This window comes from Nothobranchius furzeri, chromosome 11 (genome assembly GCF_043380555.1).
Source record: "Nothobranchius furzeri strain GRZ-AD chromosome 11, NfurGRZ-RIMD1, whole genome shotgun sequence".
NCBI classification, from domain to species: Eukaryota; Metazoa; Chordata; class Actinopteri; order Cyprinodontiformes; family Nothobranchiidae; genus Nothobranchius; species Nothobranchius furzeri.
This window is the reverse complement of record NC_091751.1, coordinates 69520237-69542295: the sequence shown is the minus strand read 5'-3', so window position 1 is coordinate 69542295 and position 22059 is coordinate 69520237. Positions and strand designations below refer to the sequence as shown.

The 22059-nt window shown below is 43.9% G+C and overlaps 2 protein-coding genes and 4 non-coding genes across 7 annotated transcripts; all 6 read right to left on the bottom strand.

Moving 5' to 3' along the window:
• Nucleotides 1–3067: 3067 nt before the first annotated feature.
• eif4a2 (eukaryotic translation initiation factor 4A2) lies at nucleotides 3068–13839 on the bottom strand. Of its 2 annotated transcripts, XM_015957755.3 has the most exons (12): nucleotides 13683–13714; nucleotides 12976–13033; nucleotides 6561–6673; nucleotides 6354–6486; nucleotides 6029–6168; nucleotides 5484–5652; nucleotides 5291–5400; nucleotides 4841–4984; nucleotides 4405–4542; nucleotides 4238–4327; nucleotides 3921–4000; nucleotides 3068–3851 (listed from the first exon to the last, which is right to left on the bottom strand). In XM_015957755.3, exons 4-12 carry the CDS (start codon nucleotides 6448–6450, stop codon nucleotides 3707–3709), a joined length of 1113 nt encoding a protein of 370 aa, XP_015813241.1. In that variant the 5' UTR covers nucleotides 6451–6486; nucleotides 6561–6673; nucleotides 12976–13033; nucleotides 13683–13714; the 3' UTR covers nucleotides 3068–3706. The 2 variants fall into 2 exon arrangements, with proteins under 2 accessions (XP_015813241.1, XP_015813240.1); XM_015957754.3 differs by lacking the exon at nucleotides 6561–6673 and having other exon boundaries at nucleotides 13683–13839.
• LOC129165094 (small nucleolar RNA SNORA81) lies at nucleotides 4630–4809 on the bottom strand. The gene has a single exon (XR_008564528.1). It is a non-coding gene; the product is annotated as a small nucleolar RNA SNORA81 (small nucleolar RNA).
• On the bottom strand, nucleotides 5054–5233 carry LOC129165095 (small nucleolar RNA SNORA81). The gene has a single exon (XR_008564529.1). It is a non-coding gene; the product is annotated as a small nucleolar RNA SNORA81 (small nucleolar RNA).
• Nucleotides 5735–5809, bottom strand: LOC129165096 (small nucleolar RNA SNORD2). Its single transcript, XR_008564531.1, has one exon. It is a non-coding gene; the product is annotated as a small nucleolar RNA SNORD2 (small nucleolar RNA).
• LOC129165098 (small nucleolar RNA SNORD2) lies at nucleotides 6247–6319 on the bottom strand. Its single transcript, XR_008564533.1, has one exon. It is a non-coding gene; the product is annotated as a small nucleolar RNA SNORD2 (small nucleolar RNA).
• A 3281-nt stretch (nucleotides 13840–17120) lies between the features above and the next one.
• Nucleotides 17121–21733, bottom strand: setd9 (SET domain containing 9). Its single transcript, XM_054739185.2, has one exon. The coding sequence runs from the start codon at nucleotides 21672–21674 to the stop codon at nucleotides 20829–20831; it is 846 nt and encodes a 281-aa protein (XP_054595160.1). The 5' UTR covers nucleotides 21675–21733; the 3' UTR covers nucleotides 17121–20828.
• Nucleotides 21734–22059: the final 326 nt, after the last annotated feature.

Here is a 22059-nt window from a genome sequence, read left to right as displayed (position 1 = left end):
AGAGTTACAGCTTTAGTTTTGGCTTAAAGTGCAACACTATACTCATAGAATCTGGGGTTACAATATCTAACCAACGAGGAACAGAAACGAGGTCCGGATCTATGGTACAGGAAGAGGTTGGCGTGCTGGACTGGCGTGAGCTTTCAAAAATCTGGCAGAGGGCTGGTGGTTGACTGTGGATTATATAGCAGGTGAGGCAGGTGTGTGGCATGAGTTTTCTACCTAAATTACATCATTTATGGACTCTTGAGTAGAGAGCAGCACAGCGCTGGTTGTTGTTGCTCAGCGCACCAGGCAGCTGCGTCCAGCGCACGGTCCATTCTCAAAGTGGCGCAACCAAAGATCTATAATGAACACACGATCGTTCATGTCCGCTCATGTTCTCTACTTTCTGTCTTATTTGTGCCTGAAGCGCTCTGCTACTGCGGAGCTCATCACCTGTGCTGTGGTGATTTCACCTCACTGACGCAGCATCGAAACGCGCTCTCCACTTTGCGGTCAGGAGATCCCTTTGATCTGCTCAGAAGTAACTGATGAGGTGAAAAAGTAAGAATCCAGGCAGCAGATTTTCTGGAGAGTTTAGAGGAGATGCAGGAAGATGAGAGACAGACAGGACAGGAAATAGTTAAATAAAAACAAGAAAACAAAGTGTTGAAAGTAAAATGCAGGTAGATTTATCTCCACTACACGTTTTTACCTGTATAAAACTATAAGTTACACACATGTAATATTTATACATTTGATACAATTCAGATCACCTGCAAAACTCAGTCACCCCCTGTAGTTTCCTTCTGTAGTGTTTTCCTTAGTGTCAGCTTCCCCTTAGAATATTATGTTCATGCCTTCTGGTCTTTTGTTTTTCTCTTAGGTCATTTTCCTTTGTTACAACTTTTCAGTATTTAGTGTTTTTTCCCACCAGTGTTTTCTTCCTCCTCCCTGAGTTGGTAATTGTGTTCACCTGGTCCCTCTCCCCACACACCTGCAATTCATCTCCCGCTCATCCTCCCAGTCTATGTAAGCCCTGTCTTGTCACTCTGTGTGTTTGTTGGTTCATTGTCGTGTGTGTCTGCGTTGCTCGTTCCCCTCTCGAGTTTTCCCGAGTCTGTGCTCACGTGTGAGCTTTTGTTTGTTTGTTTTGGAATTTTCAGTGAGTTTTTGAGAGTTTATTAGTTGGGCTTTGGATTTTGGCGCATCCCACCTTACTAGAAGCGTACTTCACTCCCACTTCATGTTTGAAAAATGCAACAAATGCTGTTGCCTAGCAGACGGAGAGGGTGGAGCCACTACAAATACACACTCACGACATTGTGACATCATAATCTACCAGTTTACATCATAGCATACCTCTTAGCCAATGGCGGTGGCAGATTTAAATTCAAATGCAGTGAAGAGTTTTTACCTGACAACGGTACAACACTGACAGTTTCAGGCAGAAATTTTAAATTTTAACTAAAATGCACTAAAGTGCAAAACTGTTGACTACACGTGTCTGCAGCACAATTAGACACGCATTTATATAGTTTATCAGAAAAAAATAGTTTATTTGGGGGTGACTTGCTCTTTAACCACTCCTGCCTCGAGTCGTTCTGGGGATTCTGCGTCTTGGGTCCAAACCTCCTAAACTCAACGTGACATTATGATTGTTACACAACACATAAACCCGCCTGAGCTCAATCTAAGTTGTTATGGTTCATTCACACCCTAAGGCTCCTTCCTCGAATCATGTTCTTCTGATGGTTAAAGTAATATCAGTCAGACCTTAGCCCCAAAGTGCGTTACATAGTCACGTGGCTCTGATGCTCATTAATTATACAGAATTTTAGGCTTCTATTACACTTACAACAGAGGAGCGAAAAAAACATTCACCCCCCTCAGAGTTATCATGAGTGTAAACTAGATCATATAAACCGAAAACACGTTTTGGTACCAGGCTGTAAACATGTTTATTTCTGCTGTGAAATTGGTATTTTTAACATGGGAGTCAATGAGGATTTGCTCGCTTCTGACACCAGCCCCTAGTGGATGAGGGTGGAACTGCAATTTTTCCTCACTTCCTTGTTTGCTTCATATCAAGAACCGAATTACGGGGGGTTGGTTTAAACAAGTTATTATATATGTGGCAAGGTGGAGAAATGAGGGTCCGGGCAGGATTTGATCCCCAGACTCCCGTGTGAGAGTCATGCACCCTAACGAGTCAGCCTAAGGAACATCCTCTTTAAACTTTCTCTTTATCTGGTTGCATGGAGAGAAAATGGAAGACCAACGGTGGGGTTTGTGCCTTTTATATACCGGTGCAGCAGCCCATGGTTAGGCAGGCGTATATTCAAGCCTGATTAATGATAAATGACCCGCACTGTACAGCGTCTCTCAGTAAGGACGCCGAAGCGCTTTACACTAGTGTATCATTCATCCATCCATTCACACACTGATGATGAGCTACGTTGTAGCCACAGCTGCCCTGGCAGACATGAGATGTTATTCAACATGGAGCGCAGGCTTAAAGGGCAGAACCTATACGGAGTAAACCAGCAGGTCTTAACCACAAATGCAGACGGACAGACATGAAGTCTAATTTAAAGCCGCTTTATTTTTTAATTAAAATATAACTTTTAAAGGAAATACAGTACCTTCAATCTGCACACCTTAAAACGCCCCATGGAGGTATTAATTAGTGCTTTTCATTATTTTTCCACATTCAACCTTTGTTAGCACCTCAGCACACACACTAGAAGGTGCTATATCAAATACAGGTCACTTACCAGTCTTACACCTTTCATTTATTCTGATTAGAGACCTAGGACCCTCAAGGTGCTTTACAACGGTCATGAACCCATTTACTACCCGGAGATGAGCCATTATGTAGCCACAGCTGCCCTGGGGCACCCTGACTGAGGCATTGCTTCCAACCACCAGCAGGAAATGTGGGTCGCGTCTTGTTCGAGGATGACTGGACAACGGGCATACAGAAAACCTTAGGTATCTACATGTATCTAACCCTTGCTGCTAGTCAGTCAGCACATTCATGTGAAAACTCTTACACCTCACAACCCAGTCAGACACCAAACCGTCATGACAACAAAATAAAGTTTACTTACAGCAATTTTAGTTTAACACATACAATTCTGTGGAATGAAATCAAAGGATATTAAGGGGTAGAAAGGGTAATATACACTGGAGTAAAACAATGTCAGCAAAATATGGCCAACCAGTGAGGAACTCTGAAGGAACTAGGGGGATTTAAAAATATGATGCATTTAAATAAAATTCACAAAAGAAACCAAAGCGAGTGAAGCTACGGTTCAACATGACGAGTGCCTCATTAAGCAGGCCCACAAGACATTGCACACATGTTAGCATAACATAATTTGCAGACTTTATACAGCACTTATACCTTTTAGTCCACAAGTAGGTTACTAAACGGTGAAGAACATCAAAAACACGCATTTTAATTAAACTGAAATACCTGAAAAGGATCTTAATGTTTACAGACTCCATAGCTTTGCAGCCCCAACCAGCCAGCCGACGAGGTCAGAACCTTCAACTGTCCAGCAGGGATGACCAAAGAAGTCACCTCTCTCTTAACACAAACCAAAAACTAGACCCAAGGTTTAGCATTGAGAAGTCTCCCCTCTTGAATAATGTAAGCACAATGAAAGTGAACGGTCGCGATCGCTGCGTAAAGAAAAACAAAACCAGATCTCGGCGCTCAAATCAGGTCGGCCACGTTCATGGGCATCTCCTCCACGGTTGTATTGTAAAACGTCTCGATGTCACGAAGAATCCTTTTGTCCTCCTCAGTGACAAAGTTGATGGCAACTCCTTTCCTACCAAAACGCCCACCGCGTCCAATTCTGCAGAGAAGGACCTCGTTAGTACAACACCGGAGAGCACGGAGCGCAGGAGTCCACAGCTCTCCTCACCTATGAATGTAGTTTTCACGATTTGTAGGAAGGTCGTAGTTGATGACCAAAGAGACTTGCTGCACGTCAATCCCACGAGCCTAGGAGAAGAAAAACCTTACTGACTGTTGGCCCGGGTGGTTGACCGCTTTTAGAACTTTGCCGATGTTGCTCGTGTTTCAGTAACAGATTCCTACATCAAAGAATGCATTGTGGAGAACGAGCCTTCATCTCCCAAACGTTGGACCGTTTCAGTCATTTCAAGACTGTCGCAAGATGGACAACGATTTGGGTTGCAGTTTCAGGCAAGAACACGGAGATCTGGAATCTATACAAACCAGAAGATCTGTGGTGATCAACACTCTGCTGGAGCCGGACCTGAACTCCCTCATTATCACGTCACGCTCCTTCTGGTCCATGTCTCCGTGCTGGAGAGAAGAAAAACAACTACTCATCAGAGAACAGAAGAGAGTAGGACCTAATCAGCAGACCGACGGTGTCGTACCAGAGCAGAGACGGTGAAGTCCCTAGCGTGCATCTTCTCTGTCAACCAGTCGACTTTTCTCCTGGTGTTGAGGAAGATCACAGCCTGGGTGATGGTCAGAGTCTCGTACAGATCACACAGTGTGTCCAGTTTCCATTCCTGTAAACAGTCATTAACATTAATTAGTTGTCGTCAACAGAACATCAACCTGACAGGTCTGAACATCAGGAGGAGTTCAGCAGCAGGGTGTGTAACACAGGATCTTGAGACAAAGGAACTGGAACATTAAGAAAGAGGTCCCTCCCAGTCTCCTTTGCAATTCTGTGATGTTAATCTTCTTCCCTGGTGTACCCATGCTTACACGGCCACATGAGCTGAAACAGGTTCAGCTCCTGCAGTTTGAGCAGGGTGCTTTAGAGAGAAGGTAATCAGTCCAGCAGCACCACAGCAAACCAACCTCTCTCTCCACATTTATGTAGAACTGCTTGATACCCTCGAGCGTGAGCTCCTCCTTCTTCACCAGGATGCGAACAGGGTCCCGCATGAATTTCTTTGTTACCTCCAAAACATCAGCTGGCATGGTGGCCGAGAGCAGGACCACCTGAGGAAGGAACGACACGTCAGAACACGACACCAGAACATCGACACAGAAACCTTTAGCTCTGCGGCCAGGTGTAGCACGTCACCTCGAGAATGCAGCCAGCGAACATTAAGAAAGAGGTTCGACCACATCTCATTTTCGGTTCAGTGCGTTTTAATCTCCGTCTGCATTGTACTCTGCTAGCATTATTGCATGGAACAGAACAACTGGACCACACAACTACAGCACAGTTCTTGAACTGCAGAAGGGTCGCCAAATCACCACGAGTCTCGCCTCAAGGCTCTTTGTTCTGCTACGGATACTCACTTGAATGTTTGTACTCAGTTTCTGAAAGATCTCGTAGATTTGATCCTTGAACCCTCGACTCAACATCTCATCAGCCTCGTCCAGAACAAACATCTTGATCCACTTAGGGGCTGCAGAAAAACATACACAACAGTCAGATGGGCTCACTTCCAGAACGTGTGCTAATCTCCCTCCCAGGAGCAGCGATACCCACATAGATGTCTCCTGTTCAGCATGTCATACACACGGCCCGGGGTGCCCACCACTATGTGAGGAGCCTCGGCCTGAAACTTCTGAATCTCACTGCGAAGATTAGTCCCTCCGATGCAAGCATGGCAGGTTGCCCCCATGTAATCACCCAAAGCCAAGATTACCTTCTGAATCTAAAGGGAGATGACAAAAAATGCCACCAGTTCAGAAATGGTGCAAATAAAAATGCAAACATAAGCAGAAAAAAACGGTTTGGAGTGATCAGTAAAGCAAAAGGAACTCTCCACATCAAGAGTCAGTCCCGAAAGATGGTATACCATCATATCACTCGGTTTCCGCATCAACAAACAGAATTCAATCCAACTTAATCATCTTGTAGACTGATGCAGTCACGGACAGAGACTACACCAATCAGAAGATGGCATCAATTATTTCATGAATTTTGACAAATCTGTAAAAGACGGTACCTTCACATCTGAACAGTGTCCTCAGTATGCTGCCTAGGCCTGAGACACTGTTGAGGTTATCATGACCTCAGGAACAGCATACCTGCTGAGCCAGCTCTCTGGTGGGAGCTAACACCAGAGCCTGGGTCTCCTTCTGTTCAATATCCAGCTGCTGCAAGATAGAGATGGCAAACGTGGCTGTCTTGCCTGTGCCTGACTGGGCTTGAGCAATGACATCATAGCCTAACGATGAGAGAATTTGTATTAAAACTCCATAAACATCTCAGATAAAACGATACAAATCTCAACACGGCCTCTTAAGAGTGATCAGTGAGAAAAAAAATATCACCATAATTTGGTAAGTCCCGAAAGATGGTTAAGCATCATTTCACTCTATCAAAAACCACCACGCAGTTCGACTTGTGTACCTTTGATGCAAGGAATGATCGCCCTCTGTTGAATGGCCGATGGCTTTTCAAAACCATACGCATATATTCCCCGGAGAAGGGACTCTTTCAGGTTCATATCATCAAAGTTGTCTGTAATCTCATTCCAGTTGCTCTGGAAAAGACAGAACAGGAGTTAGCTGGAATCTTCACTGGTCCTGTTTTTGGCGTTTTCACATCTGGCCTGACCCCGTCTTTGCAGCGTCGGCATGCCCCCACGCGGCCAAGTTTTGTTCACCTAGCCTTCTCCGGAACATGTCTCCGAGCACATGGGTGGAGGCGGAGAAGTCTGTGGTGTTTCCCTTAAGTTGATAAACAGGTGGTTAGGGATGTCCCGATACAACTTTTTTTCACTTCCGATACGATATCGATATGCAGCCTTCAGTCTTGACTGATACCGATATCAGCACAAATCATAACTACTTGTACCCATTTCATGGTGTGGAATGCATAAAAGGCTTGATAACAGTGATATTACTCAACGAGAAAACAAAAGCCAGCAACAGTAAGTGTAAAAACGGACCAATTTTTTCATTTAACTTTGATTGCATAACAGTGGAGGGATGGGATCTAAGGAAAAAAACAACATTGTTCACTGACCAACTGCTACAGGTTTCAAATTCACGCACTGCAAAAACCCTCATGCAATGTTTTGTGATCCTGCTTCAGACGCACGATGCAGCTGGACTTTTTCATGTTCCACCACAGGAAACTTGTGCATGGCAAGCGTTGCACCGAGTCTTTTTCAGACTTTAACAAAAAAATAAAGCCACATGGCCGACATTGTTCCTCGCTACTTTGATAGCACATTGTTCTGATCACGGGGACTTTGCATGCTGGATCTGGGCGCTGAGGGATAGAACTGCTGGAATGGAATTTAAAGAGGAACGTACTAATAATATTGGAGATTTTTGATGCAAACCGATATAATCTGATAGTGTTTGTGGGCCTACATCTGATATTAATATCAGAACGAGACTAGGGTTGTCACGGTAACCGGTGTAGCGGTAAACCCCGGTAAAAAAGTTGACAATAATAATAACAGTCTTGTTTTTTAAAAAACATATTATCGCTGTGGATTATCGTGGCTGCGGTGTAGGCGCGGTGACCCTTACCAGCCACCGTATCATCCGCTGAAGTTGCCGGATTTCAAAATAGATCAAAGCAGACCGATCAGGTTGGGTTGTCACGGTAACCAGTGTAGCGGTAAACCCCGGTAAAAAACAAAAAGCTGACAATAATAATAACCGTCTTGTTTTTTAAAAAAAAAAAACTATATTATCTTGGTGGTTTACCGTGGCTGCGGTGTAGGCGCGGTGACCCTTACCAGCCACCGTATCATCTGCTGAAGTTGCCGGCGGCACATGCGCACTTTGTTGTTTACAACCAAAACTTTCTTGAAGCTAAAGCTGAAATAATGGTCAAAGGAGGAGACGGCAGCGCTCAGGACATTTATTATCCCTCAACGAAGACAAAGTGGGAAGTACGGGCATCTTTTGGACATTTGAAGAATGTCGAGGGACAGCTGATAGAAGACGGCTATCCTGTTTGCAGCACGTGCACAAAAAGTGTCTGTGAAAGGCAGCAACGCTTCAAATCTCATGACACATCTGCGTGACCATCACCCACAACTCTACAGTCAACGCAAGGCAAGCTAACGTTAGCGTTTTAGCTAAAATGCGTGATCCGAGGATTTGGGTTGAGGGAGAATGCAACGAGTCGCTATATGAAGCAGCCGCAGCGCCGCTACCTGCATATAAACCGTGTCACGGACACCGCCATGTTGAAATGACGCTATGCATTACGGGGCTCCCAGGGGCAGATAAGAGTTGGTCTCTCTCCGAGAATAATTATGAATTTAACAACGATTACTGCCTGATGACATTTTCCCACATCTGCAAAGCTCACTGGAAGGACACAAACCGAGGACGATATTTTCCTGATATAGGGTTTATTACTCAAGTAAGGGTAAAAAAGTATCTGATCAGAAGGCTACTTGAGTACTGAGTATCATCTGAACTAATATTTTTAAAATGACAACAGACAATAAAGTAGTTATGGGCAAATATTGGTATTTTAAAGACTAAAGGGAAAAATGTAAACAAATAAACAACATAATTACAAAATAACACATTTTAGGCTAAATTTAGACACAAACTGAGGACAATATTTTCCTGATATACAGGATTAATTTTGAAAATGTAACACGTTTAAAAAATACAGTGATAGTACCGAAAACCGTGATAATTTTGGTCACAATAACTGTGAGGTTACATTTTCACAACGTGACAACCCTAAACGAGACACCCCTACAGGTGGTTGTGAACAGTGTTGCTTTTGGAGATGGATGTGAAGCACATTGCTTCCCACTGACAGACTGCTGTGTGTTCCTCACAGCAGTCTGTCCTTGCGCTGCCATGGTTCTGCAGCGCTCCTCTGTGAGAGCGCGCGGGGGGGGGGGGGGGGGGGGGGGGGGGTCGCACACGTTCCGCTGCTGTTTCTCACCGGTATCAGCTGATGGAGGGCTCTAGTTTCGTTGCACCGTTCGTGTCAGCGGACACGGTAGTGTTGGGGAGGGGGGCGGGGCATGACGCTTAGCCTGGCAGGTGGCCAAGCAAAAGCCTTATGAAGCACTGGTGGAAACCCTGAATGACTCATTTGTGTCATTTAGGTTTAGGGTTAGCTTAGTAGGCACAGATTAAATAAACAACCTCAACAATGACAGAAGCCTTTTGCTGATGCACACATCTCTTATCTGGATGAAAAGTCATCAATGAGGTCATCTGATGCTGTGCTGCTTCTGAGCTGAACTTCGGACAGTCAGACCACTTAGGTGTTTTTATGCCGTGTGTGTGTATGTATGCATATATATATATATTTTTTTTAATGCGTGCGTTTAGCTCTCAACTGTTTAATTGTTTTACGTTGATAAATGCTGTGTCTGACTGCCTGCAGAGCCTCGGGTGTCTGATGGGGTCGTAAAAAGGGGAATTTATGAAGTGAAGAGTTCTGTGCCGTATGTGCGACAATGACCTTTTACAGGGTTAATGAAACGTCACTTAGATACTATAGCCCTCTATGGCCAGAATACTGCAGTTGCGACTTGCAGCCTGGCGGGCCGCTCTGTTGGGACTTGGAAAAAAAATTGAGCTGACATACCCGTCACTGCTGTCTGATTGAAGCAGTTTTCTTGCACGTTTTAGATCATGAGCACAGCTAATTTGTTTAATTTAATGATCAACCATCCTGTAGTCACAACGAAAGGCTGGGAGACAATTCAGCTGTTCGATTAAGGTGTTAAAAAGAAAAATGGACAGCGAGGAGAAAAGTTTCACTTCATTGTTGACAGAATTAAAAATGGACACAAGGGAGCGCTAAAAACAAGCAAAACTGCCTAATCTGCCTTTGAACAAAGAAAAGCCAGACAGGAAGTGAGAAAAAACAGATAAATTATTTATTAACCATTGGCTGCATGAATGTGAACTTTGATAATGATGTATAACAAATGAATTAAAGAATAATGTAGTGGTGGCTGGGCATAACGTAGCGAGGCTTGAGGTGTTCAATTAAGTGTCTAAACCCGACATTCCTCACCACCACGGGGGCTGGTCATCGAGCACAATAAACTGGCATGTCCTCTCTGTTAGGGTTGATGCCTTTTTGCTATCTCTCGGGAATTTCTCATGCTTCGCAAAGGTTTCAGGCAGCGTTTGTTTAAAGCCAGGGTATTGTTTCTTTGTGAAAATCCTCATGCAGCTTTGTGTGATGCGTCTTCAAATGTGCAGTGAGGTTCGATGTATTACATTTCCCTGGGTCTGTCCCACCACGGGAAACTTCTCCATGACAAGTGTCGCACCGAGCAACACGGTCTTTCGTGCTTCAACGAGGAATACTGCCACACAGCCGACACGTCTCTGGTTCCTTGCCATTTCCCTAGCAAGCACGTTCTGATCACGTGATGCGGGCTTTGCGTGATGGATCTGGGCGTTGCTGGATAGAACACCTGGAATGGAATTTACATGGAACGGCCTGCTTAAATTGGACATTTTTGATGCAGTTCGATGTAATCCGATACAAGGTTTTTTGGGTAGAAATTGGAGCCATTTCCGATATCAATATCGGAATGGGACAACCCTAGTCTAAATGAAATTCTTGTAAATACAACTACAACAACTAATTATATGATTATAACGTATAAGATTTCTATTTTTTAGGGGTGGGTCTTGAACGCGTTAATTATAATTAATTAGAAAAAAAGATGCGCTAAAAACATTCGCGCATTTAATCACAGCTTGCATTTGAAACAAGGCGGAACCTTCGTCACTGCATGATTTCCTCGTAGACTGAATATCACTGACGCACACAACACGGTGCTCGTTTTTTGGATGCTAAAACAGAATGAAAACAAAGAAAATGCCTTGCTTGGACTGATGAAGGATTTAGGAAACACGTCAGCCTCTTTTCTCAACTTGTACAAAAAATTTAAATTTAAAAAAATTAAAAAACGTTCAGAAGACGGAGTCCGTGTCGCGGACATTTTTCGCGCTTGAGCACCTGCCACTTTTATCTGAAGTGCTTAAAGTGCCTTTTTTCGGTCTTCCGTCAGATTTCACCGTCTAAAACTGTCATACTTGGATACCGGTCAGGCACTAGGACCACGTGGAGGCAGCCTCCTCATGCTGAACCCTTAGACCCGCCCACAAGCTCACAGTTTAGCTCTGCCGTGTCGTGCCAACATGTGATTGGCTGTCCCTGCTGTCGCTCTAAATCAGTCGCCATGGAGACGACTGAAACCGGCGTTTTGCTCGTCGGCTGGAGTCTGCGCTCAGCTAGCTGTGAGTGTTTTATTCTGCCTGCATCACGTCAGCTGGATGGATTTTAATATCAGCTTTTGTTTACATTAACATTCGAGTCCGTGGTTGGTGCGTGTTGAGCAGAGTCAGCATGTCTGAGACAGAAAAGAGGACACGGGAGATTCTCCGCGTCATAAAAACTAATCGAATGAAAATAATTCCAACGGTTGGTATTAAGAAAATCGCCATTAGCTTTTCAGCATCACAGGAAACAGAGCAAACCGCGACGGGAGAGCGGAGAACGAAGCGGAGAGAACTGATCACCTGCATCAGCAGATTTTATAACGTTATGGAAACGTCACAAAGAAAATCCACCTTAGATGTCCCAGAAGCTCCTGGTGACTGATTACTGTCAAACGCTCGACTATTTACCAAATGTAAGATTCAGCTTCATTCCAGCATTATTTATACTTACAATAAATATTTATTTAGCTGAAAATATAATTTTATATCTGTGCAGAATTTTATTAGTTGACTTTTTGTCATGAAATGTTTAGATTTCGCCTTTTGTTATTACTTTTTATCCGGCTTATCAATAGTTATTATGCTGATAGAAATTTCCAGACAGTTGTGATGTGTGAGTGTTATTTTATTTTACCTAATATTTATTTTACTTCATGTCGTTCTCTGAACCAGAGCACAGACCTGTGGTCAGACAGGTCTGCGGTCATTAAACTGGTAAACATGAGGCCAGAGGTCGCACTGTTTTCTGACTGTTTGTGATTAAGTTCAGAGTTTAAACTGTTCATTAAAAATAGTTTGACCAAGTCCTTTTGAGGTTCCTATTTAGTAATAAATGTAAAAATTTCAATTTTTTTTTCATTTAAGCTGCATTTTTACAGACTTTGATCAACATAAATACTAAATAGAAACCAGACACTGAAAGCTGAGGTTGTTCTGATAAAAGGAGCAGAGTAACAAACATTTTGCACTTTTTGGAACCATTTCACAGCCAGAAAAACAATACCAGTTATATTTATGATCATAAGAGGGTTAAACATGTGATAAATGTTCTGCTGCCCACCAAGAGATGGTAAAAGTGAATGTGAGCATAACTGCATGTTTTATTACATTATTGTGTATTTTTATTGTTGACTATCATGTTATTACAACACTAGAAATAAATAATGAGGTAAATACTCCGGGTCAGCACCGTGAAGCAAAGTTATGGCCATAGCAGTATTCTGGAAATGAAATGTGTGTGTGTGTGTGGCCTTCTGTAAAGGGTGTTAGGTTGGCAGCAGAGCTCTCAAGTTTAGGGTTCAGAGTGAGATTGTGGAATTGGACCAGGAACTTCTTACAGACAGGAAAAGATCTCAGCTACCATAGCTGCAGATCACGCTGGATAACTTCTTGTGGTTGCATTTATTTTACTTTACTCATATTTTACCACCTCTGACATGAGCTGTCTTCAGTCAGTGTCGAATACAAATACAGACAGAAGGACAACTTGGGACCAGCTCAGTGGCCTAGTGGTAGTGTCCTCCCTGGGACTGCGAGATCAGGTTCGATTCTCTGTCGGGTCACACCAAAGACTTCAAGAGTCTCATTATGTGAACTTTTTAACTTGTTGGATGGTGAATCTGTTTAAAAATGTTGCTCTATATGTGCCCCTTTATGAACTTTGAGCACCCGCCTCTTCAAAGGTCTCTGCCCTGCATATAACCCAGATGTACACGCAACTAACCTACAAGGGCCGGGCCGTGCCGACCCAGGGGTAATAGCTCCATATATGTGGTGTTTAATGTTACCTCGATGACACCATCAGGCTCCATCCCATCTGGCCCTCCATGGTCTCGGTCTCTTGAGCTGGAAGAAAAATGCGTTACCGGTTCAAATGTACTCAATGCAGTTTAAATTAGGGGGGAGGGTCACGCCCAGTGAGTCTTATTTCGCTGCCTGGAGCTCCAGTGGGCACGTGCGTCAAATTCCACTGCCGGCGCATCTACCTGCCCCTCCGAAAATGCCCACTTATGAAACCTCTATCCATGTGAGAACTGTTCACACGCCAACTACGGCACACGTGATTTCGAAAATTAAAAAAATAAAATAAAATCACCGTCCCACGCGTTCAGTGCTTTCTGACATGGACTTTCCCCGCTATTGGCTAATATGTCGGGTGATTGGGCCTGTGAAGCCAACAGCGGTTTCTTCCGAGAACTAGGCCGAGCTGTGGTCATGCCCGACAAATTACCTCCACACTACCGAAAACAGGAAAAATGTCCGAGTAGCCAAGCGCAGAGAGGAGAGCGAAGACGTCGTTTAAATGTGGAACAGCGCGGAACCTAGGGGCTAACCGCTAACACTAGCAACCAAATCACTTCCGACTAGCAGCATTAGGGCCTAGCTAACGACATATTACTAAGTTACCGTTTGTACTTCTAACCGGAATCGAAGGTTTAGGTAACACCGATCATTACGTTTCGTGTCTGGAAGTGACTGAATGCAGACTTATTACCTGTTGTAATCAGCAGAGTCGCCAGACATGATCCGTTCACAACCGCAGCATGCGACTGAAAAGATCGCTAATGGCGACGCCAACTGCTTTTATGGAGTCAGACGATCTTCACTGACATCTCTACAGCTCACGTTGGTTAACAAAAATATTATTTGACTGACTAATTGATTGTGTGTTTGACATTTTATCCACAGTTTACTATGTCCAACATATTTGTAAATAAACTGATAATGTGTTTAAATCGCTCAAGACTATATTTCTGTGCGGAGGTATAATGCAGTAATGGGGTAGTACCTCGACCTCTATAGTGTAACAGGTGGGTCAAAATTCATCGTGACTAGGTTGTGGAATATATTAGAAGCCAGACTTCCGGTTCCAAACAATGATGAATGTTGATAATGAAAAAACTGAAATGCTGTCATAAAACAATGTTTTTTTCCCCCGCAGTCACTTGATTGGCAGGATTTTTAAAAGAAGGAATAAGATTTGATAATAATTAACACACTGATGGAGGAATATACTCAAAGCGACAGTTCAGATCTAGAGAAGAAGTTTTTTTGTTGAAAGGTTACTTCGTCTGTTATAGATAGCTTTTCGATTGTTTTCACTTCATAGAAGCACAGATAATCAGATAGACAGCAAACACTCAAAATGGGGCCTGGTACAAGTGTGTGTCTGCCATGTAAAACAACTCCAACCTAAAAAAAATCACAGCAGTTTGGGCTAACATTTCATGGCACTGTAGTACAGTTGGCCACACACTGTTATTTTCATATGAATCTTAGTATATTTACAGCAAAAATCAGTAGAAAATCACTCCTGCAACATTAAATGAAAAATTGGTAGCAACGTTTAAAAATAGTATTTAAAAAGCTGTTATATCAACTGCTTTAACATTTCTTTTGTTGATGACAGACATTCACATTGTAACTGTAAATAACTGTCTGGTTAAAAGTAATCTGTTTCTCCAAACTGGAGTTAATCAAAGATTGTTTTAAAAAAGGGAAGATAACAAAATTCCGTAACTTTCCCACGTAAAAAAATCTGAACTATTCAGAATCACAATCACTTTAATTGTTATTGAGCCATCGTCCCAGCACAATGAAATTCAGTTTCAGAACAACCTGTCCGAGATTTGCCCTACCGCACATTACAGGACACATAACAAAATCAGGCTGAACAGTGGGCATGCAGCTGTTCACGGCGCTCCAATTTATGCAGAAAAGAAAGGGCAACAAGAGGATATAGAGCTCCGGGAGTTGACGTCACTTCTCCCGGCATGCAACAGTTCAAATCGAAACGGCGCCATATTGGCAGGCAGAAGCCGGCAGCTGGACTATTTGTTATTGTCAGAAAACTCAATCGAACAGGAAATATGGTAGATTCCCGTTGAGCCCCAGGATGCAGAACAGACGCGGACGACATAAGGGATGAGTCATCTACAGGATTCCCCAAGATCCGGAGCGCCACAAACGTTGGATCATTGTAATAAAACGCGCTAGTGACTGGGCTGAAATGAAGCTGTGGGATCCCGAGAGTAAAGGTTTTCGCTTATGCAGTGACCGCTTCATATCAGGTACTTAAACCAACGTTTCCTCAACTGTGTATGGTGTTTATTTTAAATGCTTTTATTATGATTCTTAGTGGGCTTCCTAAACTTATTTTGGCGTGGCTTTTTCTGTCTTATTACTCATAGCAACAAGTAAACATCACGTAAAACGTTGCCTCGTGAGTTCTGCGTGCTGCCGTTTACGTGTTTTATGATCACAGCAACTAACCGGCTAAGCTGTATTTCATTTTTAAGCAATGGTTGATCAATTGTCAGATCACACATAAAAAGCACTTTGGATTGCTATTATCTGTCTCACCGAGACAGATCTCAGACAGATCCTGAGACGCTCCTGCCTGACATATTTATTTTATTCACGGAAAAAAATCAAACTAGTGATTTCTCTTGGTGTTCAGTTTATACATTCAAACAGCACAGCACTCGATTTAAACTACTTACATGTAAATCTGTTATTTTTCCATCCATCCATTCATTTTCATCCGCTTATGCAGAGTCGGGTTGCGGGGGCAGCAGCCTAAGTCGAGAGGCCCAGACTTCCCTCTCCCCAGCCACTTGGGCCAGCTCCTCCGGGGAAATCCCAAGGCGTTCCCCGGCCAGGTCCGGTAAGAAGTCCGCTCCGACAGCTTCTGGCGTTTTAAAAAAGTATCCCAGGGGCACGGTAAGGGTCGGAGATGTTTAGTCTATTTAATTTCTGACTATATAAAACGATTCCTTCGGTTTTAAAGTGTGAAGTAAACTCAGACGAAGTAAAATCCAAGCCGATCCAGTTCATTTTGTTTACCTTTGTTGCCTGCCAACATGGCGTCTACTCTCTGAGAGTCACGTGACGTCCGGAGCTCTATAGGAGAGGGATGAAGGAGAAAAACAACCCCCCCCCCACCCCCACCCCAACAGGGAGAATATTTGGGGTTCATGAAAAACACCTCCAAACATAAAAGCACATTTTCAGACAGTCACAGCATAAATCTTTGAGTGGTGGGTGGGAGGGGCAAGGATCCCATTTGCAACTGAAAGGGTGTGCAGCTATCCAGTGCACCCTCCAACCTCTGCTGCTAGCTGTGGGAGAGAGATTTAGGATGAGAGAGAGCAGTGAGTCCAAGATGGTGAGTGTGTGTGTGTGTGTGTGTTTATGTGAGACTTGTGAGTGTGTGTGTGCTTGCATGTTGTGTCAGCAATCAGTGGGTCCATCAGCAAGATCACTTGCAAACCAATCAAGGAGGCTCAGTCCCATGTGAGGAGTAGGGTGAGGGAGGGGCAGATGATGTCTGTGTGCTGTCCAAGAGGGAGTTTTGAAGTCCTCAGCCTCCAAAGTCAGGCAGAGGTGACCCAAATTCAGATAACGTCAATTGTTTTGGAACAGGCAAGAGCTTCATTTTCCTCTCTACCTTCTGTCCTAGTTGGTCTCAAGATCACCAAACAGTCAAATCATGGGGTTAGTTTCCACCAAACCAAGCTGCAAAATTCTCCAAGTTGGTTTTCATTCTGCGCGCGAGTGCCGTAAATGCAGCGAGATTGCTCCTCAGACCTTCCAGCTCGCGAATCGTCTCTAGCGACATCTGAGTCTGAGAGTTCAAAGCATAACATATTCCTTCTCGGAGCTCGAGAGACCGGCCAGTTGCTCCCGTCAGCTCCGAAATCTTCCGATAAACCAGGTAGCCACTAGCTCCAAACAGCAAGAAGCCAGTGACCTCAAAACCAGATATATGAACATGGTGTGGGTGCTCCACAGAAAGCAGCATTCTTCCACTGATCCCAGGAATCCATCATGTTTACCCTATCGGGTGCATTCTGTCAGGACAGGAGGGAGCTCCCTTCTTGTAAAGTGTGTGTGTGTGTGTGTGTGTGTGGGGGGGGGGGGGGGGGGGGTTGGTCAGTCGCATTCAGAGACCAGCTCACCAGATCCATGGTTCAAAACAATACAGAGATGCGCTCTGATAGACAAGACAGGACAAAGAGTGCTGCTAAATGTTTTATGCTAAATACATGTTTATGTTTACTCTAAATACATAAACATAAAGAAAGGCTGGAGGAGGAGGAGAGGGGAGGATAAGCATCTGCCCTTCTTGACAGCAAAGCAGGAAAAAAAACTTTAATATTGTGAAATATAATTTTTAAAGTAAAATTCTGAAAGCTGAGATTCTAGTGTATCATTTGTCGGAGTTTGCGTGAAGCACAAATATTTAGCTATTTAAATTGTACAATTGAACGCTTCTTTTTTAAAAACTTTGTTTTTTTGAAAGCAACTTATTTACAAAGACGATATTTTTAATGTTATTTTTCCATAAGCCCGAGGTGAGGGTAGGGTGTATTACACCGAGCGAGCTAATCCTAAAATCCAAGCTCTCCTTAGCCCTTTTTGCGAGACACACTGCGCCAGCAAATCAGCGTAATATTACTACAACGGTGTGTCTTATAAATGTGCTATGCCGGCATGGCGTTGTGGGAATTTTGTGGCATTTGTGTTTCCACGCTTGGTAGTAATATTGCAACAACATGTGAATGCAGATTATGCATTGACGCAACAACAGGGGCAGCAGTAGCTCAACAGGTAGAGCGGGTTGTCCAGTAATCGGAAGGTTGCAGGTTCAATCCCGGCGCCGGACAGAGAATTCTGCTGTTGTATCCTTGGGCAACACGCTTAACCCACCTTGCCTGCTGATGGTGGTCGGAGGGACCGGTGGCGCCTCGTCTAGCTCATCTCCTTCAGTGTGTGTGTGAATGTGTGTGAATGTGTGTGAATGGTCATACTGTAGTGTAAAGCGCTTTTAAAGTGCGGGTCATTTTTCATTTAACAGCATTTAACAGAGAGAGGTGGCAGGATCACGCCGGGAGTTACTGCCGAGTTACTGAGGTGAGCCCTCCCTAACCCTCTGCTGAGTCCTTCCTTCCAGGAAGGCGGCCCTGAGAAGCGGTCGCAGCTGCAGCCATTCATCATCAACCAGGCTGGTGCTTAAGGTGTGGAGGAACACATCACCACGCCGGATGATTTCTCGCGTTTGCGTATTCCTCAAGCTGCCCGTCTAGTACATCGACATATAAATATTGGACAATGGGTTTCCATAGGCTCCAATAACACGTTTTTGAAGACAAATGGGAGGTGGCCACCACCGCCATTTTGACCGTGTCACAGGTTCCGTCAAGCCCAGACAATTTTACAAAAGGGAAGAGAGGTGGAGCTGACGGTGGGGCTGTAAGGCTGGGATCAACTGACGAGAAGCATGAACCAGGCTTTAGCTTTGGGTTAGCTTCTAGCTGCATCGCTTCAGTTGGACGGGTGTCGTCATTTGATCCCAGCCGTACAGCCCCACCTCTTTTCCCTTTTTTGGAATTGTCTGGGTTTGACGGAACCTGTAACACGGCGGTGGTGTCAAAATGGCGGTGGCCACCTCCGGCACAAAAACTTATAATTGGAGCCTATGGACACGAATTGTCCAGTATATATGTCGATGGTCGTGCCCCTGCCTATCTCTCTAATCTACTCGTCCATTGCACCCCAGCATGAGCACTTAGGTCTTCACAGCAAGACCTGCTAGTCATCCCACACGTGAGACGCTCTACTAGAGGAGGTGGAGCTTTTTCAGCTGTAGCCCCTAACTGTGGAATGACTCGTGGTCAGAAAATCACCCTCACGGTCAGTTTTCAAGAGTCAGTTGAAGACTCAGTTTTATACGGTGGCGCTCCCTCAGCAGGTGAGCTAGTTTTAGCTTTTTAGATATTTCTAGTTAATTTAGTAAATGATGATCCGGTTGTGTTTTTACTTGATTATTTTGTTTTTATCAACATTTTTTTATTTTATCGCTTGTTTTTAGTTGTGGCTATGTACATTTTATGGCTGGCCATCGCTTGGTTCTGCAGTGTTTTAATTTTTGTGTGAGTGTACAGCACTTTGGGTTGCCAGGTGGACGGAAAGTTCTTTATACTGTAAATAAAGGCTGAAGATGATATGTAAATGGCCTGTATTTGATATAGACTACTTATAGAGTCCTGGAACCCCCCAAGGCGCTTTACAACAAAATCATTCACACATTCACACACTGGTGAGGATGAGCTACGATGTAGCTACAGCTGCCCTGGGGAGCGCTGACAGAGGCGAGGCTGCTGAGCACTGGCAACACCGATCCCTCCGACCACCATCAGCAGGCAAGGAGGGTTAAGTGTCTCGCCCAAGGACACAATGACAGCGACAGACTGAGTGGGGCTCGAACCTGCAACCTTCCGATTACGGGGCGAGCACTTAACTCCTGTGCCCCGGTTGTGATATGTTGCATCCTCCTTCGTGTGTAAAATGGGGGCTAAATGTGTATTTGTGACAAACGGTTGACTTTTGGGTCACGTGACCGCCACAAATGTATATTCTTAAAACTCACAGCTGCTCAGAGAAAACAAAATCCTTGAGTCTCTAAACATTAAAACTCAGGAACCGTACATGAATACAACACATGAACGATGAAAATCAGAATAAAATATGTGGAGAAACAGAGCTGAAGTGGACTTCCAGTATTTCCATGGAAACGCTAAGAATTCTAACTAAATAGCTGCAGCTACACAGATTTAATCACACAGCTGGTGGTTTCTGTTTTGGTATCTTTGTAGTCCTTGTAGGCATGAATTATTGATTCTTGCTCTGTCTGGGGAGAAGAACAAGGCTCTTTCCTTTCATTCTCACTTATTGATGATTAATGGGGACTGCCTGTGGACATGTATGAGCCTCGCTTGCAACTCCTCACTTGACTTAAAGAGCAAGTCACCCCCTACCATAGTCTTACTCCACTCCCACTTCCTGTTTGAGAAATACAACAAATGCTGTTGCCAAGCAGACCGAGAGGGGTGAGCCGCTAAAAAATGCATGGGTACCTCTTAGCCAATACCGATGGCAGATTTAATTTGAACTAAAATACACTAAAGTGCAAAATTTTTGTCAACATGTGTCTGCAGCACGATTAGACATAGTTTAACAGTGAAAAAAAGTTGATTTGGGGGTGACTTGCTCTTTAAAAGAGGACTGAATCCACCTGAGCATCGTTTGTGGTACAGATGAATTAGTGACGCACTAATATAAAATTTTCGGGCCGATACCGATTTCCGATCACTGTTATGGCCGATAGCCGATATCGATATTCGGACATTGATGCTTCTAAAATCAGCAGATTTTGTATGGAATGAAAATTATTAAAGCTGAATTTACGTTATGTGCACACAACACACACATTTACAGTTCTGAGATGATTTCATTCACTGTTCACATGACTAAACAATTGCACATCACCCCCTCACCCTCTGAAACAGGCAAACAAATGGAGACGAGATGGAAAATATATCGGTTGTTAATATCGGCCTGGTTTTCTGTATCGGACCGATACCGATATGTTAAAAAATGACTAACATCGGCCGATGCCGATATATTGTCCATCCCTAAGATGAATCCTTGAGTGAACAGTTGAGCAGGAATTTATCAGGAAAGTCTCAATATTCTCAACTCGCTATGTGGAATTACCCCCCCCCCCCAGGTGTGATTAAAAACATCACCTATTGGCCTTTTCCAGTTTATTTCTTCCCAGTTAAAAAATACCAAATGTTTAATGCACAATGGTATAGTAGTTAGAGAACAGTTCTTCTCCTGCAGTGATATCTCTGAGTGAAACCAGAACAACACAGCGTAGAGGCCTCTTGGTGTCATGGCTGTAGTTGACATTTGGGAGAAACTGCAAGAATTCAATAGGAAAGCAGTCTGGTACATCGTATTCCTGATAGCACACATTAGCAGGCTTTTCATTGGAGCAATTGTTGATATACTGACCCACAGCGAGTGGGTTTTGAGGACTGCGTGTCAGCCAGCTGGTGTCACTGGTCTCATAAGGACCAATTCTGTCTCTGCCACTGCAGGACCTGAATACCAGTTTGGAGATGCCCTTGTCAAATCCGTCGACTAGGACACCGTCAATACACCTGAATATAAATGGGTTTCTTAAGGACTGAAGAAGAATAGGCTCGTACGGCTGATAAATGGTGCCAGGATACATTGCACATGTTGCACCTTTGGGTATAAACCCTCTGGTGACGAACACCCCAGTTCCAGCAAGGGGTAAAGTGCTGGGTTTGCGGTCAATACAAAATCCAAGAGACTGTAACATAGCACGTGCAGGATATCCACCATCCACCTCTTCACCTGTAGAGCATGGTGTTGGGTGCACAAGAGCTGCGTGGTCCAGACAAACAGGACTCTTCTTCTCCAGGAGAGTTCCGAAAAGCTTAAACAGGCTTTCAGAAACTCGTTCATCTGGGATCAGTTTGTCTTTTGAGCGCTCCGTCACTTGGCGCAAAGTTTTCTCATTTTTAGACAAATTAAACACAACCCAAGGCACAAAACGGTGTTTGTAGGATTTCCATGACTTCTGAAGTCTTATCAGAGCAGCGGTAAACATCCCTGAAGGCTTGAGTCGCGATCGGAGCCGTCCGTACTGCGGCGCCTGAATCTGACGTCACTTCCGAACGGTTGCTCGACAAAATAAGATAATCCCTTTAAACATTAAAACCATTTTTTAATTATTCAAACTTCATAATCGTTTTTTTCCTTTCGGATACAAATAAATTTATTTTAATGAATGATTTTAAAAGGATTAATAATTTTACTGTTTGTGAATCAAACTAACACCACAAATGTTCTAGATTTATTTTGAAAAATACCGGATCAACCGGAACCAGCGCCGGCTCGAAACTCATCTGGCTGAAAGAGGCGTATTTAGCAGTTGCCCATTGGTTAATCCGGCCTTGTTCACGGCACAAAACTGACAAGAGGGCACAGAGAGG